Source organism: Clytia hemisphaerica, unplaced genomic scaffold (genome assembly GCF_902728285.1).
Source record: "Clytia hemisphaerica strain Z4C2 unplaced genomic scaffold, Clytia hemisphaerica genome assembly, whole genome shotgun sequence".
Taxonomy (NCBI): Eukaryota; Metazoa; Cnidaria; class Hydrozoa; order Leptothecata; family Clytiidae; genus Clytia; species Clytia hemisphaerica.
Window position 1 is genome coordinate 240,759 of NW_027103938.1, and position 27,467 is coordinate 268,225.

At 34.9% G+C, this 27,467-nt stretch overlaps 2 protein-coding genes across 3 annotated transcripts in view; both read right to left on the minus strand.

Moving 5' to 3' along the window:
* Window positions 1-1,377: 1,377 nt before the first annotated feature.
* Window positions 1,378-14,191, minus strand: LOC136809858 (uncharacterized). 2 transcript variants are annotated; one of them, XM_067066413.1, is made up of 3 exons: window positions 14,064-14,191; window positions 6,306-7,338; window positions 1,378-3,411 (listed from the first exon to the last, which is right to left on the minus strand). In XM_067066413.1, the coding sequence occupies exons 2-3, from the start codon at window positions 7,329-7,331 to the stop codon at window positions 1,441-1,443; spliced, it is 2,997 nt and encodes a 998-aa protein (XP_066922514.1). In that variant the 5' UTR covers window positions 7,332-7,338; window positions 14,064-14,191; the 3' UTR covers window positions 1,378-1,440. The 2 variants fall into 2 exon arrangements, with proteins under 2 accessions (XP_066922514.1, XP_066922515.1); XM_067066414.1 differs by lacking the exon at window positions 6,306-7,338 and having other exon boundaries at window positions 14,064-14,185.
* Window positions 14,192-16,472: 2,281 nt separating this feature from the next.
* Window positions 16,473-27,467, minus strand: part of LOC136809860 (enhancer of rudimentary homolog) — a 15,324-nt gene continuing 4,329 nt past the window's right edge. The window contains exons 2-4 of the mRNA XM_067066415.1: window positions 19,757-19,847; window positions 19,012-19,132; window positions 16,473-16,735 (exon numbers count right to left, since the gene is read on the minus strand). Of these exons, the coding sequence (XP_066922516.1) occupies window positions 16,642-16,735; window positions 19,012-19,132; window positions 19,757-19,847 (306 nt within the window). The 3' untranslated portion in view covers window positions 16,473-16,641. The remainder of the gene's footprint in view (window positions 16,736-19,011; window positions 19,133-19,756; window positions 19,848-27,467) is intronic.

Sequence of the window (27,467 nt, forward strand, 5' to 3'; positions counted from 1 at the left end):
AATCTCATAGTATACTTTCAAATACCTAAGATTTCTTTTGAGTTATGTCACTTCAGCTGTTAGTGTTTCCGCTACCTCATGGCTAAGGTTTATAACATAGAGGTAAGAAGCACTCATAAGAAAAACTTAAACATTTTATACCGGAAAAATTAAACATCCTATACCAGAAAAACTTCTTCATATATAGTAAAAAAAGAAAAGTCAAAGCTCAAATTAATCAACTACTTTAATGGGATAAATTTTCGCGGGGATTAAATTTCGCGGTTGAGCTCATCCGCGAAATTTTAAGATTTCGCGGGGATTAATTTTCGCGGATGAGGGATTTCCTGATTTTTCGCGGGGATTTAATTTCGCGGATTGGGGTACAAAGTAAAATTTTTGAAAAGGGTCAAAACATTGAAATAAAATATTTCCAGGAAAATTAAGAATTTTTTTTTCAAGTAATAAGAGGGTGTTTTGGAATAGGGCGAGGAGATATGTATTACAACTATCAAAAGTTGAATTTGAACTTCCATGGTGTGGAGCTAAATTTTCACAGCCTATTTGGGAAAAAAGCGGAAGAGAAATTCGGGATAAGAAAATTTAATTGTCAAAACAAAACTGTTTTTGAAATACAAAGGGGATACAAACAAAATATGAACGTAGTAACTGAATAAAGAAAATAAACGATAAAAATAGAAAATTCGCGGATTGCAAAAAAAATTCAAAATTTTCGCGGAATCTAATTTTCGCGGATGGGCCTTTTTCAAATTTCCAATGGGACTTATTTTCACGGATGACACCCAAATCCGCGAAAATCCGCGAAAATTAATCCCCGCGAAAATTTATCCCATTAAAGTAATTAATCAATCATTTATGCGTGACATAAAACAAACTTAATCTTAACCATATTCGACAAATGACTGTTTTAAAACAGTTATTCAAAGGGTATGTACTCTAGCTGTCAGTGCAAACCCAATTAAAATCAAATAAAAATTACCAAAACTATCATATTCAAACTTATTTATGTCAAAAAATAAGTTTACGGAATATAAATCGAATTATATACATAATCAAAACTAGCCTTTAAAAAAAAAATTACATCAAAGAACTGGTGATAGCACGCTGTGAAAACAGCAACCTTTAAAAATTTGTTAAAATTTCAAATCATCACTTCCAAAATAAAAATACGATGTTCTTAATACACTTATTTTTTCTTTACTCAAAAACTTAAAACGGGTTTACGACCTGTTAAATTCAGTACTTTCTAGGGTAATTTCTGAAATCTGAGTCTTAGGATTTGTCCTAAAGTTTTGGCTAATTTTCAGCCTCGTTTTCTTATAAAATTGTTATAAAAAGCGTGCAACATATTATCATAAAACAGGAGGAATGAAAATATTCTCAGTCTGATCAGGCTCCTATCATAAAAACGGAGCTGATTTTATTCGCCAAATCATTAAATCATTTCATACAACGTCGAACTTTAAGTAACGTGAAAGCACATAATAATGCTTGAAATTTCATGGTGTTTTCTCTTTTCTCCTCTTCACTTCCTTTGCATTTATCTGGATGGTATTTTAAATACCCAGCTTTCTTTGCTTCGATCAATTCTTCATCACTGCAATTATCTTCCAAACCAAACAATTCGTAAGCTTTGTTTATAACCTTCTCTTCAAATTCTTTACATCGTTGAATTTGTTTGATTTTTATTTCTTTCGGATCGTCATCGAAAAATAAGCGCATGAATTTATCGCCAAAGAAATAATCTCCAAGAGCAACGACTATACAACAACCCGCCCCGATAAGCAATCCTGCAGGTCCAGCTCCACCAAAAACTGCCATTGAAGTTGCCATTGCACCTATACTGAGTCCCGTGGTTGCTGCCATTCGCCCAAATTGGCGTTGCATTTCCCCTGTAGTAATAGCACCTTGGTTATAGCTGCTAAGAATACCATAGGTTTGAAAAGAAAGTCCGCCTATCAACAAAGCTGGTCCAAGAGTAGTCGATCCAAACTTCCCAATTCCACTGATCACACTGTTAGATGCTAAAGCCATCTGTTGTAAACCTAGCTGAGCACCAACCATCGCTGCAGCTACTCCACCACCTCGAACGACAGCAACCGCAGTCTGCTTGGTCACATTTCCTACTAATTGAAGAAGTGTTATTTCTCCTTTTTTGTACAATTCTAATTGTTCTGATATGGAGATGATCAACGTTGTAGCACCGTCTATGAGAGCGCCCACAGCGACTTGAAGAGCTGCCCCTTTTATCATTTGCCGTTTTGCTTTATTCTTTGCTAAGTCGTCGGTTGTTTTTAATTTCCTAGACTCCTTCTCAAACGCCCGTTCTTGTTTTTTCAACTCCTTCCTCGCTTTGTTTATACCTTTGATTTTATCATCTATCTGGCTTTGTAAAGCTTTTATTGTTTGAGTTTGGTCTGGATTTTTAATGCGTACTTTGTTTAATCTAGTTTGCTTAGTTTGGAGTTGTTTTTCAAGAGCAGCCATTTTAGCACGCTCCTGTCTCAGAACATTAACGTCACTTGCCATATCCTTCAGCTTTGTAAAGTTTTCTTGGAGATATTTATCAACATCTGCAACGTTTGGTAGTTCAGTCTTTACTCCATCAATGTTTATCTCCCCTTTTGGTTGTATCTGTTTTCTACTATTTGGTCCGGTTTTGACCTCAAAGGTGCGACCGTCGACAGCATCTGGTGGGCCATAAACTTCCATGTTTTCTAGATGAAAATCACTTGGCAGATTAGGTGATTTGATTGTTGCGTCATCCCTCCGGCTCCATCTATTAAAGAATCTTTCGGTCACCATTTGCATTTGATCTGCATCATTTGTATATTTGTATTGTGTCACCTTAGGACCTTTTTTTGTAACAAAAGTAGTATCGGTATATTCAGGCGTTTGACATTCACCGGTTCTGGTTTGAACAAAACCTTTTCCATCTCCCTCGATCAAACCAGTCGGTTTTCCATTAACTCCCATGTTTGATCGAACTCTTCCATCAGACAAATTTTCAAAAGTAAATCCACCTATTGCATTTTTTTGACCGCGAGTTAGTGCATTAAAGTTTGGTGCATTTTCAAACATAGCACTTTTTTGTTCAAGAACTGTTTTGCCAGCTTTATATGCAGCTTGGCTCACAGTCTCAATATTCGCTACATTCTGAGAATTGATGCGAGTTGTATTCAAATGTTGTTCTGCATGGGATAGAAGATGATTTTCACCGGTTTTCAGCGTTTGACGATCAGAGTTTGACGATCCAATAGCTGATACATTACCTTTGACTTCAGGATCACGCAAACCAGATGCAGTACTGTCCGAAAGTTCCATCAACTCGTCAACACTGATTTCACTGAAATCTGAAGCATCGTCTGAGAGTGTACTAGCGTCACTTAAGTCGTCATCTTCTTCAAAAATCTGTTAAAAAAAAGCGACATATCAAGTATAAGTGTTTGCTAAATCGCATGCCTTATGCGCCTTGCCTTCATTTTTTTCAATTCACCTTGAAATTTTCCAGCTTCTCCTAAAAGTGAAACAAAACTTGTAACCAATAATTTATACACCCCCTTTTTACAGACCCTTTAGGATTTTTCCAGCTTTGGGACCATACAAGTATGGACTGAAACTCGATGATATACCCATGTTTCTTATGGTTTGCGATTTGAATTCCATTGTTTTCATGGCAGAAAATTCAGTGGGGATGAACAAAAAGCATAAAACGTATTTTGCAGGAGGCCCAGAATCTTCGAGCTGGAAAACTTCGAGTTAGCAATTTTCGAGTTAGCTAAATTATGACGACATAAAAGTGAAAATTATGACGTCACTTGACTCTTACTCGATTTTTCATTTTCAAAAAAGGATTTTCGAGTTAGAATTAACTCGAACTGTATTTATTGCAAAAAGTTTTTCGAGTTAGCTAACTCGGATTTTTTTCTCACAAAACCTTTTTTCAAGTTAGCTAAACTCGGAGGCACATAAACTTCGAGTTATATGATCGAGTTAATATATGGCTTCGACCCTTTCAGTTAAGACCCGTAATTCGAAATAAAAAAAGCGTTTTTAACTCGTTTTTTTTTATTGACAATTTTCCTCTCGAGTTATATAGCTCGGATTTTTTATTCCCAATCAATTTATTTTTCGTACACAAGTTTTTGAGTTAGCTATCTTTGGATTTTTTGTAGTAAAAAAAGCTTCAACTTAATCAAATTTTGTGTGTAGAAAAATCCAAGTTTGAAAGTTGAAAAGTTGAAAAATCATTTTGAATAAATATTCGGAATAAAAAATCAGAGTTATATTACTCCAGAGGAAAATTGTGAATAAAAAACCGAGTTAAAGAATTAACTCGAAATAAAAAGCTATATTTTTATTTCGAGTTATAGTCTATAAGATAGTTATAGGTTATAAGATTTCATAACTAGAAGCCATATAACTCGATCATATAACTCGAAGATTATGTGCCTTATATTTTTAATTTATGTTTGATGATAATTTTTACGATATTTTGAATTTTTGAATGTGAATTCAATTTATTTGTGAATATATTTTGAGAAGCAAGTTCTCAAAGGTCAAAAATTTCATCGTTTTACATTTGAAGATTTGAAATATCATCGTGATAGCCTCACCATTTCGATTCCTATAGATCTTAACATTGTGTAAAAATTGGTTCAGTGGACGAAGAGAGAATCTTTGTTAATAACGGATCCCTCTTTTACAATTTCATATGTCAGCATAGTCTAGCCTCTTTAAAAAGAGCTGAAAATACAATGCTTTAGCAAACAAAGTGGTTGAAAATTGAAATTTTTCTCCTGTCATCGCAAACCATGGTTGCGCCTCCTTACAGTAATCTCTGATAACATTATTACCTTCAAATCCAACTCAAAATATTACTCCTGTTATATTAAGATATTGTATATCTATACTTTTTTGAAAGCCTCATTTCTGGGCAGAATCAGTCAGAAAAAGAGCTATGTTTGAGGGAAATCAGGAGTCCAAAATCAAAATTTTCTCCTGTCGGCGCAAACCATGGTTGCGCCTCCTTCGTCACTGAATTCTTTTTGCCCCGGCACGTTTGAAATCAAACCACTTGCTGCCTTTTATATAATAATGTAGTCCTCCCCACACGAGAGTTATCATTTTGATATTGTGGCTTATAGGATCCCTCACAATCTGGAAATTTACTGTAGTTAAATCCGAGAAGCAAATCACTGAAATAAATCTCGCACACAATTTTATAAATCAAACATAAATCAAAAATAAATCATAACTAAAAAATAAATCAGAAATAAATCATAAACAAATCAAAAATAAATCAAAAATCTTTCGTAAAAAATTTGACTTTTCAACTTTTTTCTAATTTTTTGACAATGATTTTGATTATTTTTTCTTTTTAATTTGAAAAATGTTTTCAATAAAATTAGTCGAGATGGGTATAAACCCCATAGAAATAAGAAAAGAAATCAAAATAATAAATTGGAGATAAATAAAAAATAATTCCAAAATAAATCATAAAAAAATCATAAATAAATAAATTATAAACCAAAAATAAATCAGAAATAAATCAATAAATCAAAAATAAATCAAAAATAAATCATAAATCAAAAATAAATCAAAAATAAATCATAAATCTCGTACACCATTTTTCGAGTGATTTGCTACTCGGTTAAACCCGATTTATATGTGACAAGTCGCCCTTATCTAAAAGTAAGGATAAGTAAGTATAACACTCACCTTATTAATCAGTTAGTTAGAGTTTAGAGAGAAAAAATTAGTACGGAGGGAGGTGCTAAATTTTTTTAACCCTTTTGAGGGGCGGGGGTTCGAAAAAATTTTCCAGGTTAGGGGTAGTGGTGCAAATTTTTTTTTGATTTTTTGAAATATCCTCCACTCCACTCTCTTACTAGTAGATAATTTCTAACCACTCCCTTATTGTATTTCAATACTTCATACCATTTAATTGAAAACGATAAAGATAAGAAAGTTTACATTAGTCATTAAAATTACTGATTAGCTTGGTGCGAGATAATTGTTTTGATTTGTTTTGGCTGAACAACCAGTAGGTCTCTTGCGCCATGTCCCTTTAGAGCAGAACGTGGTATGCGCAGAATGGATGATCTGTTATGAGATAAGGGTAACGGAAACGCCGAAATTGGTTTCAGAAAATGAGCTAGAATACGAAGCAGTCCCAGGGCTGGCGGATCCGAAAATTGGAGCTGCTTATAAAAAAAAGTGTATGGCTTAATATTTTAATACTTTATTGCATTAGGTTCGGGAATTGTCAAGTTATGAGGGACAAAAGCGGAAGAAATACTCACTCTCTCTTCAGGAGCAGGTTTGCACAAATCCTCTATCTCCCTGTCACGTACGTCTTTTATTATCTTCAATTTATCTTCGTCATACTCGATTTGCTCTTTATATTCTCTCAAAGTGGCTTCTGCTTGTAGAAAGTCTTCTGCTTGAGCTAGACTGACATTAATATTCGGTTTTTCTCTTGGCCTTATTTGACTTTGGTTTAATTCGGCGGTAATTTGAAATTGATGGGATGTGTGTTTGGTGGTTTTTTGATGATCAAAAGCGCAGTTTATTCCCAAAGAGAAGACTTTTAGCCATGTGTATACTACAAATCCCTTTTTTAATTGAAATTCAATTTCACATCTAAATTTTGCTTTGACGGTTGGACATTTAATATACGGAATATTTACGGGCAATTCTATACCAGCAGTTGGAAAACTGGACAGGAATACATCCAAAGAAAATTGTGATGTTTGTAGTGCTTCTACTTTATCAGGATTGTGAATATATCCCCGAGCGATGATATTGCTAAGTTTAATATAACCTTCTGAGTCTACATCAACTGTTTTGTTTCTTGTTGTATTTTCAAAATGTTTAGAAGTTACTAATTTTCTTGGATTAATGTCAGATTTGTCAATAAGTTCGCCAACATCTCGCCAGGTACCCCATACAGTAGAACAAAACTTATTGGATTCCGTGCCAAAGTCACTGACATTATCAAACAAGTCGTTGTACATTCTCCTTGTAACCGCTTCCTCATTTTCTACTTGTATATTAGACAATTCACAATTACATGCAAGATAGCGACCATTATGATCACGATAGCTTAGGTCGTAACGTGCTCTTTGGTGATCTCGTATGTAAGCGTCTAGTATAGGTTGCACTTGCCACTTAGACAGCTTACCACCGATACGGTTTTTTTCATTTAGTTCTTTTAAAATACTTGAACTGATACTTGACATCAATTTTCGAAATTGTTCTTCATCTGGCATATGAAATGGTGATTTACTCAGAGAGGCACTTATGGCTTCCTTGTAGGCTTCTTCCATTTTGATTCTAAAATATTCAAGAACAAAACATATTCTAGAAACATCTATTTTTTTCTTCAGAAAATACATTTTTTATTAGATATGTTTGATTATGTCATTCAATGGAATGTCGTTTTCCTAAAAAATATCCCTAAATTCGGGTTTAGTACAAAAAAGTTGACCTGAATTCTTTTTTGAGGAATGATTACTCTTTCTATTTCTCTCAAATCTAGAGTAAAAAATGTTTTACAAAAATTTTTTTTTTCGCATGGGTCACACTCCCAAACTCCCAATTTTAGTAATGATTTCATGCCAAAATTTGGCAAATTTCATGTTTTTTATGCTAAAAAACGACTAAAATATTATGTTTTTAATGCCAGATTTTATACTTCTTCTAAGATTTATGATTTCTATACTCGAAAAAGGTTCTTTGAGAAAAGCTTATGAATTCAGTGTTTTGATAATATAGAGTAAAATAACGAGTATTATCAACACAAAAAACTTGAAAATATTAAGCAGTTATTGGACAAAGTCGAATCCAATATGCAAAAATATTGAGCGTGCGAGAAAAGATATTGGACGAGGCTTTGCCGAGTCCAATACCTTTTTTTCGTAGCCCAATATTTTTCATATTGGATGAGACTGCGTCCAAATAAATGGTTTATTATTCGCTCATCGCTAAAATATTTCTCGTTTTCAAACATAATTCCAATTTATATGCTCGTAAATCTGGTTTCTTGGTAGTTTTTTATTCAAAAGTCTTACTTTTATTTTGTGACGTAACGTCAAAAAGAAGATGCTCAATTATTGTCATTGAACTCGTTGTGTGAAGTCAATTTTTGAAATATGTAGCCTCCATGGAAGCTATATATTCGAAAATATCGGACAGCAAAGAAGCCAATCAAATGTCGCTATTTACGCGCGTCGGATAATAATTCATATTATTTAAACGACGGGAAACTCTTAGTACTTAAAAATTCCGTTTCCAACGTAAGATGCCTTCAAATAAATGTAACAAATAGATACCATTCAGCTGAACCAGACGGTTTACCTGTATATCTTTTCAAAATATGAAAGTCATCAGTATGCTGATCTACTGGATATTTTTGTTGGCAAAACAACTTTAACGAAGTAACCAAATAGAAATAATCTATCATCTTAAATCAATTCATCAATCTTTAAGAAAGGAAATCAAGGTCTTCCAGAAGATTGCCGATTATGTTTACCCTGACAACCACAACCAAGTTATTTGAGAAAATAGATTAACACAGCATGATTTCAGACTAGGACGATCATGATTGAGTCAATTGCTGGCCCGTGTAGAAAAACTGGCAACCCAACTACAAAAAATGAAGATGTGGATGTTCTCTATTTAGACTTCCGCAAGGCCTTCCACAAGGTAGACCAAAGGTAGACCATCAAATTTTACTTCACAAGCTTCACATTAGCATAACATAATAAAAGGACGATTACTGAACTGGATGAAAATCCTTTTTGACTGAAATACACAAGAAAGTATCAGTGAATACATTGTTCTCATACGGATAAGAAGTTACAAGTAGAGCTCCGCAAGGTTAAGGTCTCAGACCCCTCCTGTTTCTGGTAATGATCAGTGATATCAACAAAAGGATAGAAAACATTTTCTCTCATCATTTGCTGACAACAAAAGGCTTATGAAAGGAATATCTTGTGCTATGGATGCCTGTCTACTTCAAGAGGAATTAGACACTGTTTACAATTGTGCAGCATAAAGCAATACGGAGCTCAAGAGGACGAAAAATTCGAGCACATCCCATTCAGAAAAACAACCAGCTGACAGTACAATCAATTTACGAGTCAGACGTAAAGATGCCCATACAAATCAAAAGTGCAGCGAGGGACTTGGAGTCCTACTCTAAAACAATCTTGTGAAAAGCATATCAAAATGATTACTGACAGGATCAAGGGGTATAACGCCTGGGTCACAGAACCTTCAAATCCAGAGATAAATCCATAATGCTTTGGAAGTCATTGTCACTTCCCCATATGGACTATTCTTCCCAGTTGTAATCTCCTTCTAAACGATCATTGGTATAAGACTCGGAGTATTTAAAAAAGTTCTTTTTAAAAGGAATCCAACTTTGAACTAACTTAAAACTGTTGAGAAATGCTCAAGGATATATTTCAACAGTCCAGAAAAAAGAAGAGAAAGATACAAAATCATGTGTATAATCGAACAAAAAAATAAACTAAGGCGATGGGAAAGGTGGTAATTATTCATAACACTAAACAGCACCTAGAAAGAAAATGTCACCTCAAACCAGTCGCCCAGTCAACACAACTAAAAGGAACGTCTCCCTGGAATGGTGCCTTTCAGACATCAGCCAACTTATTACACTCCCTTCTCACAGACCCACTGGGACCCCTTCCTACTGGAAAAATTGGCAAAAATATCGTCCCCGGTGGAAAATTAGATTCAAATTTTTGTCTCCACTGAAATTGATCAAATAAACCAGTCCTCACTGCAAATATTATGCTATTTTCCCCATCTCCACTGAATTTTCTGACAAATCCCAAGCCATAAAAAATATGAAAAAACAATCCCTATCGAGTTTCAGTCTGTTATTTCTATCCCCACTGGTCAAAACATCCTACCGGGTCTGTGAGAAGGGGGATCGGTGTCTTATTACCAAGAGATTTACGTGACATGGCTAAAAATTTCAAAATACCTTCAAAAAAATCTCAAAGATGTTCAACAACCTGTTTCTTGCATATTTACCTTACAGAGAATGGCTGATTCGAACTCAATTGTTGAAATGGTCAAACACTGGACCACTCAGATTGGATGAGCAGAGGATGAGCTAAGACAATATTATGCGCGAAAAACCCATCGAAAAACCAAAAGCATAAGATATGCAGACAGTAGAAATATAGAGGTTAGATGGAAGTATATAGATGAAAAAAGAAGTAGAGCTTGGTCTTTGTGAATAACTCTATAAAAAATTCCAGATTTGGCACTCATATTTTATGCTCACTATACCCGAGCATTGAAATCAAACTTTATGCTTTTTTATGATTTTATGCGGGGGGGGGGTACCAAGTTGTGGTACTGGGCCAGTACCAAAAAGTTGTACTTTCTTGTTTTTTGAAACTTTTCTGAGGCCACCTCCACTTTGTACCCTGGTACTAAGTTGAATTTACCCCTTAAAATAGGTATACCACCCCTTAGTACCTGGTACAATCTTGATATCACCATTGAGAAATGACACTCTACCGTTAATACCCTGTACTAAGTTAATTTCCCCCTCAAAATATGTATACCACCCTTTAATTCTTAGTAATGGTACTTTCTGGTACACCTCCTTTAAATTTTCTATATAACTTTACAACACTGTATTAAAAAACATACCACACCACTCTGTACCACCCTTAATATCCCAGGAAAATTCCTGTCAGATACCTTAAGAGAAGAAATTTTAGCGGAAAGAAATTTAGATTTATAGCTCATTCGCCAAAATTAATTCTCGCCAAATTTAAATTTCTTTCACACTAGTCTCTATTTCTCCTAAAAACCCCGTTTTTTCATCCTTTTTAAGCTTAAATAATATTCAACAAAAAATGGGTCGTTTGCAAAAATTAATTCTCGCCAAATTTAGAAATTTTATTAAATCGCCAAAATAAATTCCGCCAAATTGCACCAAAATTGGCGATTGAGCTCATTCGCCAAAATTTCTTATCTTAGGTAGGTCAAGTCAAATATCATTTTCAAGCCAATTTTTTTTTAATCAAAAGAAATAAAGTTTCAAATAAAAACAAATTTTTAACAAGCTTGTCGAAGAAATCAAAAGAACTAAAATAAGAAGTAAAGAGCTTTCTCTTCAACTCATTTTCTTGCATTTTCTTAAAAATTGGATAAGTCAATAGAGAGTTAAAGTACATTTTTTTGTGATTTTGCAAGATTTTGAGTACCAGATACTAACTTGATGCCTCATATTTGGTATTGAGACCACCATTTAGTCCCTTGATACAAAGTTGCAAAAATGTTTTTTTCAATTAGGACCACCACTAGTACCATGCACTAAGTTGTTTTTCATTTACCTTATCAGACCACACCCCAGCACTGGCCCTCACAACCGACTCCCCTGTTTTATGTCGAGTGTGACCCCTGTTTGATAAAATTTTTACAACACCCCTGGTTGTTAAAACACAGGTTTGGGACCCCTAAAACGTAGGTGTAGTAAAAATCAAATTATGAAGCCCAGTGGTAGTAGGGAGATTTTTTATTCGTGTTTAGCTGTTTAATGTTATAATAAAATTTGATACCCCATTTTTTGATGATTTTTGACATTTTTCAAAAAGTGAATTTTGACTTCAAAAGCTTATAACTTGACGAACAGCTGAACAAAATTTAAAAATTTGTACACCAAAGTTTCAGTTTGCTTTTCTTCTTTACAATGGAAGAAGAATTTAGTAACAATTCAAATTATTCCGGACACAGTTACTCTGCAAACCCTTATACTTTTTTCTGGGTCATCCGGTATTAAAGCTTTTAAATGTAACCATCATTCTTTCAAAAAAAACATAGACCATCTAATTCTGATAAATCTAAAGGTCAAAATCCTCATTTTAATAACGACCTACGTTTTGGGGGCCGTCTCCATTTTGGGGGGGGGGGCATAATATGGAAAACCTTAATAGGTGTAAGAGAAAATAGGAAGTTAAGGTATAGTCCGGGAGCCAAATCCTATATCTCCTTAAATAAGCACTTTTGCTTAACAAGATTCTACAGGATAAACTATATATTTTTGGAATCCTCAACTATCCTAGTTTAAGAAATGGTCGGTCCCCAAAGCTAACTCCTGGTCAATTTTTCATATTGGGCACGGGGTAAAAATGCCCATTTTATTGAATTTTTACATAATTTGAGCAATTTTCACTGCTTATCTCGCCTAAAATATCTTCGAAAATAGTTTTAACTTGATCTTTGTGTAATATACTCTGGAAAATTACAATTCTGACTTGAAAACTATCACATTCAGAATGCAAACCAGACAAACCAGGGGGTAAAATTGTCCGTTGTAGTGGATTTTTATAAATTTTTATTGATTTTTGGGCCCATTTGTCCCATAAAAAAGTATTTTAAGGTGTACAAAATTTGATTCCAACTACTGGAGACATTAATACTTTCTGATAGATAATAGAGGAAAGCAATCTGTGCCCGAATCTGTGGTTTTCATTATCTGGCATCAGGGATGCAGGTGTCAAATCAGGGAGTAAATATGCCAATTTTTTGTTCGTACTCTTAGGTTCGAAATAAACGGGCCCCCCCGCTTGTTAATTATTTTTCGAAAATTTTCCAACCCCCCCCGACCTTATTAGGACCCCCCCCCCCGTTTATTAATCTCTAAGAATATTTTGAGCTGTCAAAGAGAAGGCCCCTTATTTTGCTCTAAATAGCCTGATTTTAGCCTACTTTTACCTTATTTTTGGGTTTTGCCTGAGTTTGGATGTTTTTCTTGAGAAGTTTCCTCAAAAACCTAAATTTTTAGGATAAAAACCAGCCCTAACAAACTTTAAATTACCATTCAATCATTTCTTAGTCCTTTTAAAGACAACTTCACGACATTTCGATGCTTTTAACTGAAGTTATGGCTACATAGTTACAGTGATTTGGCGTTATTTGGCAGCTTTTACTTCCCGAAACGGTCACTACTGCCGGTTTTTGAGTAGAACTTGTTATTTTGAGAGTAGTCACCTCAAAGCATGACCTTAAAGAGGACATCAAGTTCTACTTTCATCGAAGATGATTTGACTTTCTTCGTCAGTCAGGTCGTATCCCCCTTAACCCGCAAAATATCACTTTTATTTCTACGCCTTCTAGCAATTATTTATCAAGTACCAGACTCCAGATAATAATTGTACTTAAAACACTGCTAGTAGGGACCATTTTTGGGAGGTCCTGAGAAGCAATAAAAGAAATTTCAGAGCAACAGCTAACAAAGTTACGCTAAATCACTAACTATGCAGCCTTAACTTCAGTCAAAAGCATCAAAATGTTGTGTAGTTGTCTTTAAAAGGACTAAGAAATGATGGAATGGTAATTTAAAGTTTGTTAGAGCTGGTTTTCATCCTAAAAATTTAGGTTTTTGAGGAAACTTCTCAAGATCAAGTTAAAACTATTTTCGAAGATATTTTAGGCGAGATAAGCAGTGAAAATTGCTCAAATTATGTAAAAATTAAACCCCCTGGAGCGTCAAAAATGAAACTAAATACAGTTGACAAGAAATTTTTCTGGTGTATCGCATCAAATTTTTCTCATAACACAAACTTTGTGCCTCATTAAAAGTTGTTTTGGTAGGTCCCAGTCTTGTAAAGTGTCAAAATTCAGTGAAAATACCCAAATTTTCCCTATTTTGCCCCAGGTAAACCCCCAAAAATAATTTTTCGCAAAAATCTTTTGTCAATGATGATCAACAATCTATCTTGAAACTTTTGGCAAAGTTTCAAAGCAATTGGTCAATTCATTCATGAGATATAGCAAATTATATCTTACATGGAAAGATATTTTCCTTAACAAATCCTTACAAAGGGTAAAAAGCCCGGGCCCAATATGAAAAATTGACCAGGAGTTAGCTTTGAGGACCGACCATTTCTTAAACTAGGATAGTTGAAGATTCTAAAAATATATAGTTTATCCTGTAGAATATTGGGTTAAGCAAAATGCCATTTTTCAGGTTTGGCTCCCGGACTAGTAACAAATAATCGAAAACAAACCTTGCAGTTCATTAATTTAATGACGAATTCTCCTTATTTCATCTTGTCCAGTCGAATTTTTTCCTTCATACAAACAATAAACATAACATATCAAAGTCTCTCCATTTAAATGTTTTCATTTTTTGTCTAGAAATAAAAACATTGATCAAATTATTCAAATTAGAATTACTTTTCCAACGGTGAAAACTTTTCATATAGAGTTATGCATGATTTTTGATTGAATATTTTTTCATTCAGTTTGATTTAGCCCAATAAGTTTTCCGACAGTTTTCCGATAAAATGAAGCAGCACTTATTAGCCACGTTTCACAGTCTTTTTTTTATTTTTCGAAAGAATTCAAATACAGTCAAATGACACTTCCTTCTGTTTAACATGAAATCCTCACTACATTGCTTTTCAACTCTATGTTTACGACTAAAATTCAAAACAGAAGGACGAAAAAGATACGAACAAAGATATTATATTCGTGGTAACAAATCAAAACTTTTATGGTGTTTTTGCCCTTATAAGGAATAAATTGATGAAAAAATCTCTCTCCATCGTCAAAGTTATCCTTCACTTCTAAGAAAGAAGACATTAAGTAATTGAACTTTGAACTATTGACATTTTCTCGAGTTACTTTTTGGCATTTTGTCAAAAGACTCTTGAAAATGACAAACAATTGAGATTTTAAAACCTATGACTAATCAAGGCTATTCTGGGCTATTTCATTTGTATAGTGAGATGAATAATTCCCTCTATAGGTCATGTGTTCAGGCAAACTCAATCTTGTGTAAGATTTTCTAAAATGCAATTCCTTCCCTCTATAGCTATAGGTCATGTGTTCAGACAAACTCAAACTTGTGTAAGATTTTCTAAAATGCAATTTTTTCCCTCTATAGCTATAGGTCATGTGTTCAGGCAAACTCAAGCTTGTGTAAGATTGTCTAAAATGCAATTTTTTCCCTCTATAGGTCATGTGTTCAGACAAACTCAAGCTTGTGTAAGATTTTCTAAAATGCAATTCTTTCCCTCTATAGCTATAGGTCATGTGTTCAGGCAAACTCAAGCTTGTGTAAGATTGTCTAAAATGCAATTTTTTCCCTCTATAGCTATAGGTCATGTGTTCAGACAAACTCAAGCTTGTGTAAGATTTTCTAAAATGCAATTCTTTCCCTCTATAGCTATAGGTCATGTGTTCAGGCAAACTCAAGCTTGTGTAAGATTTTCTAAAATGCAATTTTTTCCCTCTATAGCTATAGGTCATGTGTTCAGACAAACTCAAGCTTGTGTAAGATTTTCTAAAATGCAATTCTTTCCCTCTATAGCTATAGGTCATGTGTTCAGGCAAACTCAAGCTTGTGTAAAATTTTCTAAAATGCAATTTTTTCCCTCTATAGCTATAGGTCATGTGTTCAGACAAACTCAAGCTTGTGTAAAATTTTCTAAAATGCAATTTTTTTTCCCTCTATAGGTCATGTGTTCAGGCAAACTCAAGCTTGTGCAAGATTTTCTAAAATGCAATTTTTTTCCTCTATATAGGTCATGTGTTCAGGCAAACTCAAGCTTGTGCAAGATTTTCTAAAATGCAATTTTTTCCCTCTATAGCTATAGGTCATGTGTTCAGGCAAACTCAAGCTTGTGTAAGATTGTCTAAAATGCAATTTTTTCCCTCTATAGGTCATGTGTTCAGACAAACTCAAGCTTGTGTAAGATTTTCTAAAATGCAATTCTTTCCCTCTATAGCTATAGGTCATGTGTTCAGACAAACTCAAGCTTGTGTAAAATTTTCTAAAATGCAATTTTTTTTCCCTCTATAGGTCATGTGTTCAGGCAAACTCAAGCTTGTGCAAGATTTTCTAAAATGCAATTTTTTTCCTCTATATAGGTCATGTGTTCAGGCAAACTCAAGCTTGTGCAAGATTTTCTAAAATGCAATTTTTTTCCTCTATATAGGTCATGTGTTCAGGCAAACTCAAGCTTGTGTAAGATTTTCTAAAATGCAATTTTTTTCCCTCTATAGCTATAGGTCATGTGTTCAGGCAAACTCAAGCTTGTGCAAGATTTTCTAAAATGCAATTTTTTTCACAGGCCATAACTTGTCTGAGTGGTGGTTTTGAAAGGCAAGAAACTTCGATGATCAAATTACTCTAAATATTTAACTTAACAACAAATAATTAAACGAACAAATATTCTCTTACGACTTTTCCCATCATTTATTCTATTTGGGACGATGAGGGACAAGCCTGTGTATACATCTTCTTAATTAAAGATCACAATCACGTAGATGCCCTTACAAACTTTTTGGTTTTTGGAAATTGAAAGTAACGCAAGGTCAAAAGCTCATACATTAGTATATTTGTTGCTCGTTTCCCTATAGTACATTTCTAAGTTTTAAGTTATTAGCTTTAAAGCACTAAGTTAAAATCATTACTTTCTTGACCCTTTCTATTTTTATCTTTATGCATGATATTACTTGAAAAATATTTACAAATTGTAGTAAAATAAAAATAACGCGGTAGCTAACATCTAGCGATCACCATGGATGCAAGGATCCACATTGTCGGAAAGCAAGACCATTATGGAGACATTGTAAATATCATTTACCGGCTTGGTTTCTCAACATTTTATAGATTCTATCTTTGATGAAATCTTTCCCTTTCGGAGCGTACATTTGCTTGTTCTTGTCGAAACTGAAATAAATATTAAGATAACAATGGTAATCTTAAACGATTTAATACCCAGGATAGAGCAATATCATTTTGACAGTTATCTAATGCACAAACCAATTAGTTTAGAGGTTAACTCTAATCGAACTAAGGCTTTTAGGGGCGATTCAGAACTAGGGGCCGGGGGGGGGGGGGGGGGTCTTTTCCTGTACCACCCCTTAACTTTTGATCTAGTAGGTTTTTTTAAATAAAATTTGGTACACAGGATTCTTGTCATATAATGTATCTTTTGATAAAAGAAATTTTTGATGACATCATGCATCATGCCCAAAAGGAGCAAAAATCTATTATTTCCTTAGTTCTTCTATCTAAATATCTATTGTATTCTAACAAAAAGTTTTAGAGAAAAGCTATTTAAAAAATACTTATTTTATCCTAAATATGACACCTTACTGTCATAAATTCATCATTCTCATGTGAAAACTTTTAGGTCACACAAATTATTTCATTTTGAAGCTCAGGCCCGTAGCAACCGGGGGGGGGGGGGGGGGCAGCAGGGGCAGTTGCCCCCCCCCAATAATTTTTCAAAAATAATTTTTTTCATTGTTTTGTTTTGATAAAATAATCGAACGTGTCTGCCCGACCACCGAAAGATAGTTGTTTTTTCCAGGTTGTATATGGTTAAAAAGTTAGCGAGATTCTGCCATAGCTAAGCTGTCGAATTGGATTTGCACAAATTGTTTCAATCTGTTGTTGGAAAATAGTTCAAAAATAGGGTCTTTTTATCTAAAAATTCTAGAAAATTCGCCAGTTAGCGGGGGCTTCGCCCCCTGTACCCCCACCACGGCCAGCCCTGGATCCGTTGGGGGCTACCGCCCCCAAAACCCCCAGCTTAAATAAAAAACGCTGTGTTTTTGTTTGACTTCAACTTTATGCCCCCTCAATAATAAATTGCTTCCTACGGGCCTGAAGCTAAATAAAAGTTGGGAAAACTTAGTTACAGAAAATTTCATGTCAAAAGCTATTAGCATAAGTTTCACCACCGAACAGAAAAAGCCCCCCCCAGTATGAATAAAGCTCCATGAAGTTTAACAAGTGATACTTTTATGGAACTACCTGGTATAATTCATATCTACGTGAGAGTGACCATTAAACAATCATTCAGAACACAAATAGTGGCGATCTATTAAAATTAGTCGTTTGTTTCTTATAAAAAAAACGTTCAGAAACCAAAATTTCATGCTCTTGAAATATTCTTTCATATTCAAGATTTTGTGATCAAAAAAACGTCTATCTCATCAAAAAATTTAGTAACCTGGCTAAGAACATTGATGTATGCTTATTAATAGTGATTCTTATAGATAAACATGCGCTTTTTGAGCCAGCAAGATTTTTTTGAAAAAATCTACTTGAGCCATCTTTTACCTATGATGGTACCCTACTTTCATGCAAAAAATCAGAAAAAGTTAATGATCCAATTTTTCACAAAGTCCAAAAAAACCGTTTTTTGGCCGTTTTTTGGCCCAAATTTGCCCTCCAATTTTTTTTAAAAAGTCGGGCTCCGTCACATTCGAGGGTGTATAGTTATGCATGTTTGTGCAAAAAATCATAAAGAATCAAAGAGCGAATCTCGAGAAAAGCTAATACCTAAGTAATTGGTAATGTGCTTATAAATAAATATCGAATTTGGCCAGTTTTTTTATAAAAACACGCCAAGCAACCTAAATTTCATGTCTAAACAAACACATTCTTCAAAAGTAAGCCCTCATGAGCAAAAAAAACATCCATCTCATAAAAAAATTGAGTAATTTAACTAAGAACATTGATGTATGTTTATTAATAGTGATTCTTATAGATAAACATGCGTTTTTTGAGCCAAGAAAATTTTTTTGAAAAAATCTGCTTCAGCCATCTTTTACCTATGAGGGTACCCTACTTTTATGAAAAAAATCAGAAAAAGTTAATGATCCAATTTTTCCCAAAGTCCAAAAAACCCGTTTTTTAGCCGTTTTTGGCCCAAATTTGCCCCCCCCCAATTTTTTTTTGAAAATCGGGCTCCGTCACATTCGAGGGTTTATAGTTACACATCTTTGTGCAAAAAAAAAACTAATGTACCAATCACGAGGAAAGCTAATAACGAACGAACGAACGGAGAAAGGTTAATTTTTCAGCAGAATCTTCAGAGCCTCATATCTAATCTAAGGGAAACACATTTTTCAGTCCTCATAAACGTATTAAAAACATGTTAAGAGGAGATATTTATTATGTTTACAAAGCTTTTAAAATATTGCAATACTTACACTAGGCAACTCAAATCGGTCAGACCATCGATGAAATCAAATAGTTGACTGATATCGTATGTAATGGATGGACTGTTAGGGTACGTCCTCTTTAGATGCTCTTCGTATATCTTACAGACACCTGAATAGAAAAATTGGAAAAGAAATGGCGATAATTCATGTAGATACATAGTTTCTTAAACATTTTAGCCAATGGTATCACTTCCTATTTGTTTTGTCATTTCTGTAATATTAATGATTTTGGGGGTGACACACACGTAAACACGTAGGTTTTGTTGCAATGCTATTAAAACTCGAAAGATTTGAGAAAAATGGGAACAAGGACCTTAGCCTGGAAGCTACTAAACTCCTACAAAATCGAATATCTAATGACATGAAGTGGAAATGCTGAAATCGCTATTCTGAAACCCACAGAATCAGCGTTTCAACAAGATTTTTCCCTCTTTCAAGATGGCTTCAAAATATTCATTTTGGAAAACACAGATAAACAAACATCCTCCAAGCTGTTAGAGCAACAAGGTAGCTCATATAAACAGATAATCCAATAAATTTGCTAAAACTTTAGTCTCTGCACATGTTAAGATAAATGCTAGTATGTAAATAACGCTGACCATTACACCAATAGCAATAACAGTGGGTTAACTTTGACACGTTATGTGAACTCTATGAAAAGTGGCCCGAAGAAATGATTTCGTTGACAGGTTTACAAAAAAAATTATTAAAATAATGGAGAAGCCTTCCTTACCTTCCATACATTCGTTGATGGTTTCAAAGTCAGAATATGTACGTGTTTCTAATTTATTCATGGGTTGCACCAGTAAGATTGTATGCTCAGCCTGAAAAAGGAATAATTCGATAAAGGACACTAGGATAATATTCCTACCAACTTTCAACATTCGAAAACTCAATTGTACTAGCAAAAATTCAAAACTATAGCCTCTTGTCAAGAAAATCATCCAAAGGAGCCATTGTGCTAAACACATCACAGACCAAATAGCTGATTGGTTGCAAGTGACGTATCATGAATAACAGTGTTAATCTTTTTACCCTTTCCTACTCAGTGTGATAAGGAGATGACCTTTTCCTTTTACTTTGCATCCAAAATTACACAAACAACATTGATTTCAATAAAATTTCCATCCTTTACCAACTTGTTCACCAACCAAAATTGTCGAACGTGCGCAACGCACTGGGCTCAACTTCAGTGGCTTCAAATTATTCAATGGCCCAATTGTAGACCCCAAGATATTCACCCGAGGAACAAGTGTGCAAAATTTCAGCCAAATCCGACCATTTTTGAAGTCTCCAGGCTGCCCCAATGTTTTAGCCTCGTTTTGGCGAAAACTCGTCCCCAGCCCCCAAAAATCTAAATTTTCAAAAAATGAAAAAAACTCCCCCAGATATTCACCCAAGGAACCAGAAGGAACAAGTGTGCCAAATTTCAGCCAAATGCAAGCATTTTTGAAGTCTCCAGGCTGCCCTAAAGTTTTTGTGACAGACAGACATTGTCAGATTGTAGCTCAACTTAAGTTGAGAATATGACATTCAATGCTAATTCAAATCAATATTATTATCTTGGGCAGTGGTGGATTATGGGCCAGCGTAACAGGATTTACGTTTATTTTTGTTTAAAGGTTCAAAAATTAGAAGAAAGCATCTTTTTTATGTCATAATTTATTTCATTTATTTTCATTACATGACCTGTACTCCATAACTTCATTGAACTAATTGTTACTTGCGTACTCAGATGAACCTCTTGTTTCAGGCTACACAAACTCGAGGATAGCTGAGACGAACAGTATTTCACACATGGCACTGGATGCCATGGATGCCATCAAGCGTCGAACTACTTCCAAGTATTCCAAGTAATTAAAGATTATGAAAACCACTTTCCTTATTCTCCGACCAATTAGAATGCGTGATACGAGTTACTTAAGGAAACCCAGGGCGAATGCACACAAAATGCAGCAAAATTGCTGGGTTCAATCTTATGGCTGGTGCTTTTTTTGTGCTTTGGTTCAATGTTTTTTAAGTTTTTCTTAAAGATATATAGTAGAGGAAAGTCCAGTGATGTCAGGAGATGAAGGGAATATTTTTTTAAGAAGTTATGGACATAGAAATATACACTATGTTTGGTCAGTGTAACTGCCGAATAGCAGTTGTTTTTGTATATCTTTATGTTAACATGAGTGTATGTTTATTGTCTATTTATTTGTTAATTATGTGATACGTATTCCCTTAGGCTTGCTCTCCTTCATGTGTTTCCCTTTGTCTAGCGTCTATCCCACGGGACTTTGTGTGCCTTTTTCTGTGCTCTGTTTCTGCCTTTCAGTTAGCGGTTTGTGTAATTTACGATGCGCGATCCAACGATTCACGATGCGCGATGCACGATCCATGCATATATTATGTTAATTATTCTAATTATGCATTTACAGGTTTTAGTAATCACATATTTTAATTCCTTCTTTTGTATTCCTGGAAAATCAAAGTGAAGTAATCAAATCAAATCAAAACATAAACTTTTTTGCCCATGCTTTGAATTGAATATCTTGTAACCTTTTTGCTTTCTTTCTTTAAAAAAAAAACGTTTCTCCGATTAAACCAACCTAATGCATTGGATTGAGACAGGGTTATAAACAAAAACTTACAATGTTGTGATAAAGTAGGGAAGTGAGAAAGATCAAATGAATCAAATTAATTGACTTGATCATCAAACAAAGAAAAAGATCAAATGAATAAAAGCACCAGTTGCCATTCTGTTGGTGAAAGGCTTTTATAAGAACATGCCAAAAGTAATGTAGCCAATGATTCCTTATTTACCTTATTCACTGTTCTTAAAAAAATAATAAACGTACAAAAATGAGCTTTTGTTTTAATAAATTTTTGGCGCCAAAACTTTTCTATGACGTCAAGGCTTTTTCTTTCGAGTGAGGCATGTTGGGATCATTTTCTTTCTCTCGTTATCAATTTTTGGTTTTTCTACACTAATCATTCTGATTATGATAAATTATTTCAGCTTCTTTTTTTAATTTCTTTTTCGTTATTGTTATATGATGTTTGTAGCTAGGATTGTGATAACTTATTCGTACAATTAGAATAATTAACATAAATCAACATAAATCATGCATGGATCGTGCATCGTGCATCGTGAATCGTTGGATCGCGCATCGTAAATTACACAAACCGTTCAGTAAGTAAAACTAGCATCACGCTGAAATGTGTACCAAAGATTAATGCTGCGAAAGCGCTATATCGTTTACTTGACTTGCAAGTAAACAAATGCGCCGCAAAACTTCTAAATGGATTCATGAAAAAATAACCCGGCGCTTTTTAATGAAATTAACATTTTCAAAAACTATGGGAAATTGCTTAAAATTTGAGCCATAGCTGAAAAGATTTGAGCCCAACCAACCTTGAAAACTAATTTGAAGATCAACTTCCCAAGAAAAAGATCTACGAGGAGACGGAACCCACCTATATCTGCGCACTGCCTGATAGGCTATTTCCGTGAAATTTTGCCGGACCTCAAACACTGACCCATTTACATGTGCGGAATTATTTATCTGATTTTATCGGAAATTTTTTTGGGAAATTTTCCAAAATCAGGAAATTTTGCCATTGCGTTTTTTCAAAATATGAATTTTTTTCTCAGGAAATTTGAAATTTTTCTGAAATGCGGGAGATGTGGGAGAAAATATTGAAAATGCGGGAGTTTTGGCTTATTTTTTTCTGCGGGAGAAAACGTTGACATGCGGGAGAGTTGACAGCTAAGCTTAGAGGCCTGGGAACCACCAAAGTAACCAATTTGTTATTAAAGTAATCAATGGTCAGTCAGGAGTTTTTGCCTAATTAGGAAAGTATTTAACAATTTCCCTGAGCTTCCTAATTAGGAGAGGCCTTCCTACTGTAAGTCGGTTTAATGTTGACATCCCTCGAAATTGCTGATTGAAACTAATTTTCCCTTCTTAGCAATCAGTTGAGGAGTCCATCAGTGATTCCGACCTTCCTATCTCTAAAGAAGGATGTCGAAATTAGAAGAAGGGATGTCGACATTAGACCAACTTACAGTAATTAGGAAAGGAAAACTTTCCAAATTAGGAAAGTGAAACTATTTTCATAAATTTTGCAAAAAATACAAAAAGTCGCATGTTTCCAACAGCACAATTTGATAGATACTAATCTCCTCCAGAGAAATTGAAATTTTCAACTTGTATATCAAACGGACAGGCTAACTCTAAAGTTCTAAAATCAAAATTAGTAACCGCACTGTCATCATTGACAATAAAACAAACCATTTTTCTGTCAAGAGCCTTGTAAACATTCCAACAACTTCCATCGAAATGATCTATCACAGCTCAGTCTACCATTTTTAGCGCAGTCCAAGGATTGAGCCAAAAACGCTTGCAGAACGCCCGCAAGCTCCTGCACAGGTGAAAAACTTCAATCTGTCAATCATTTTCTCAAGCAAAGAGTACGCGAAATTCTAGCTTTACGATAGTGCCGCGCGGATCATCAATGGATAGTATTCAATTATCATTATCCCTTTATTTTCATTCCTAGAACTTCCTAAAAAAAAGGAAAAATAGGAAAGTTGTATTTTTTACTGCTCTATTCACATACTGAATTTGAAAGATCTTCTATGTTGCGTTTTTTGCAAACTTCAAAAAACTGATTAATTTGTCTTGCTTTTGCAGGACTTTGACTTTTAAGTGCTTGCGTGCAGCATAATCAGTCTGTCACAAAGAGCAATATTTCTATCACACGAAAGTGCTTCAAAACACCAGCTTTTTTCAAGTTTTGTCTCGTTTACCCAAACGCTTCAATCTCACGTAGGCTTAGGGGTCAAGACTAGAATCCTCAATACGAGACATTTGCCTGACCGAAAAAAAATCATCATCATCAATTTCGTTAATTGTCAGAATCGTTTACTCACTGGAAATACGCAACTTTTTGAAGCTTCGTTTTTTTTCGGTTGTGCTTCATTTTAAAAATAACGAAGATGAAAAGTTGCCATCAACAGCCATCAATCCCGCGAGCAAAAGAAGGTATTCTATTTTTATGCTTAGCTGACGTCACCATCGATCCTGACTTGACAATGAAGAACCAAATTTGGCAATGCATAATTATTACGAGTGGCCGTGAAAGTTGGTGTGAGGCAAAGATTGCAAGTTCAACGAAGCGCTAGAAAACAGAAAACGCCCATTGAAAATTGAAACTAGAAATTTATTGAATATTTCAGAATATTTCAGTGATGAAGTATCGAACTTTTCTTTTTTTGTAATTATTATAAATTCATAGTTTTTAAATAATATTTTCGAAAGTCAAAGCATAATTAAAGTGAATTTGAGATGATTGGGTGGATATTGGGCGGACAGGCGGACGGGTGTTTTGCACGTCCTGAGATCAGAAATTAGACGAGAGTAAAAGACGGGGGCGCTTTATTATGTAATATTAATTTATTTTTTTATTTTTTCGCGATTGCAAAATGAATTTGTGATTTTTGAATTAAGGAAATATAAATGTAATATATTATATTTGATTTTCAATGCCAAAAGATATTTCTTTACTTTACGAATAATCCGCTATGTTGCTTCGCCACTTACCCCTGGATTGTTTTAGTAGGCACTTCTATCACGTGAATAAAAACACGCGTATATGTTGAACCTGACTGTGGACTGACAGAAATTGCAATTACTATACATAAATTATTGTGGAAGTGAACGCTTGAGACGAATGTTTGGGAAATCAAAAAGACAACTTTTGTAAGGATGTTGAGTTTTGTTTATATGGCACTTTGTGACGGACTGATAGTGTACAAAGTCCTATGCGTTTCCCATAATCTTTGTATGAAGAGTTAGGTCTATAGACCTTTTTTCAAAGAGGCCACCCTGTTGAATAATTATGTAGTCCAGCAGAAAAACAATGATAAAACCATGCATAATTATTACAATATGCATGATGCAGTAATTATGCATGGCTTTATCATTGTTTTTATGGCTGGACTACATAATTATTCAACAGGGTGGCCTCTTTGAAAAAAGGTCTATACTGGCGGAGGCTTGAGATATGGCTTTTGAAAAGGCACTAACTTGATAAGACCCTTTCTACATGATACGGAAACAAAATTTCAAAATGTATCCAGGGCTTTTAAACGCTTTGAATTTTCCTAACTAGGAAAGTTATTCATTCCGGGCAGTATATCTTAACGATCCGCATATTAGATTTCCTATTATATACCGCAAGTCGTCCTAAATCCGACAGCCCTGCCTAAATCCGACCCCTAAATAACTGCTATGAAAAAAAATTCTATGTTTACAAACATTCCCTCTACAAGTTGAACAATAAATTAAAATAACTTGGTTAGGTATTCGGAATTAGGGATTAGGGATTCGCAATTAGGGATTAGGGATTCAAACTTTGATTGAATTTTTTAAAAGACATAATTAACTTACGACTTTCAAATAAAAGGAATATGGTAGAAAACATTCCCAAGTTTCATTTCCACCAAAAATGGTCGCTCTCCATTGCACTGTTCGAGCTGTAAAAATGGCAGAATGACGAATTAGGGATTCGCGAAATCGTCACCGAGTGAACAACTCGGCCTTGTATGGAGAAGAGCAGACTTCTGTTGAACTTTTAAATATTGGAATACGGTTAGGATTATTCTAAGGTCTCATTTCCACCAAAAATGGTTGCTCTCCATTGCAGTGTTCGAGCTGTAAAAAGGGCAGACTGACGAATTAGGGATTCACAAAATCGTCACCGAGTGAACAACTCGGCCTTGTGTGGAGGAGAGCAGATTTCTGTTGAACTTTTAAATATTGGAATACGTTTAGGATTATTCTAAGGTCTCATTTCCACCAAAATTGGATGCTCTCAATCGCAGTGTTCGAGCTTTAAAAATGGCAGACTGACGAATTAGGGATTCGCAAAATCGTCACCGAGTGAACAACTCGGCCTTGTGTGGAGGAGAGCAGACTTCTGTTGAACTTTTAAATATTGGAATACGGTTAGGATTATTCTAAGGTCTCATTTCGACCAAAAATGGTTGCTCTCCATCGCAATGTTCGAGCTGTAAAAATGGCAGACTGACGAATTAGGGATTCGCAAAATCGTCACCGAGTGAACAACTCGGCCTTGTGTGGAAGAGAGCGGACTTCTGTTGAACTTTTAAATATTGGAATATGGTTAGGATTATTCCAAGGTCTCATTTCCACTAAAAATGGTTGCTCTCCATCGCAATGTTCGAGCTGTAAAAATGGCAGACTGACGAATTAGGGATTCGCGAAATCGTCACCGAGTGAACAACCCGGCCTTGTGTGGAGGAGAGCAGACTTCTGTTGAACTTTTGAATATTGGAATACGGTTAGGATTGTTCTAAGGTCTCATTTCTACCAAAAATGATTGCTCTCCATCGCAGTGTTCGAGCTGTAAAAATCGCAGACTGACGAATTAGGGATTCGTGAAATCGCCACCTAGTGAACAACTCGACCTTGTGTGTAGGAGAGCAGACTTCTCTTGAACTTTTAAATATTGGAATACGTTTAGGACTATTATAAGGTCTCATTTCAACCAAAAATAGTACTACTAGGTCATTTTCGTTCGCTTATTGATACTTTGCCTCGTCATTCCAGCCTCTAGCCGTCACTGCCTATGCCCGCGTTCACCCGGCCTCTTGCTGTCGTATTCGTATTAAAGTCATCATGGGATGACATTGGGGATGTTGATCGGATTTGAATCGGAGCGGAGGCGATACGGCTAAACAGGCCGGAACGATGCTGAGTATATGTCCTAACGAATCGATCGATAATAAAACGGCTAGAGACCGGAGTGAACAAACACGGCTAGTTTCTTTGTTCACTCCGGTCTCTAGCCGTTTTATTATCGATCGATTCGTAAGGAAAAAAGGAAAAAAAAAGGAAAAATAAAAAAAAAAAAAAAGGAAAAATAATTAGTTAGAAAAAGATCGAGGTTTCCCAAAATCCCAAAGTCCAAATTCAACCCTGAAGAAAATTCAATTCGGCTAAATTTTAGGCCAAAATTAATTCTCGCTAAAATTAATCAAAATCTTTGAAATCAACTCATCTGAACCCGGTTTTATTTCCCCACAATATATCGCAACTAAGAAGTAACGCTTTTTCACCGTATATCTAACTTTACAATCGAACGTTACATGAACGTTGTGGACGTTTACGTTTATGTTAGCTGAGGTGCTGCAGGCGTGTAACAACGGGATAGTGCCTGTCCTTGAAAAACGCCTTTTCGCTACTTATTCGTTTAAGATTGCACTCACTTCATTTTTTTTGTAAAAAGAAGATATTGCATTTAGTGGACTTTAGTATTCTCAAAGGTATTTCAATATGACACTTTTTACGAGGAAGATGTTTATCGATTACAAAACTTACGTCACAACCACGGAGCACTGACTTTTAGTTTTAAGACTTGCCTCATTCGTT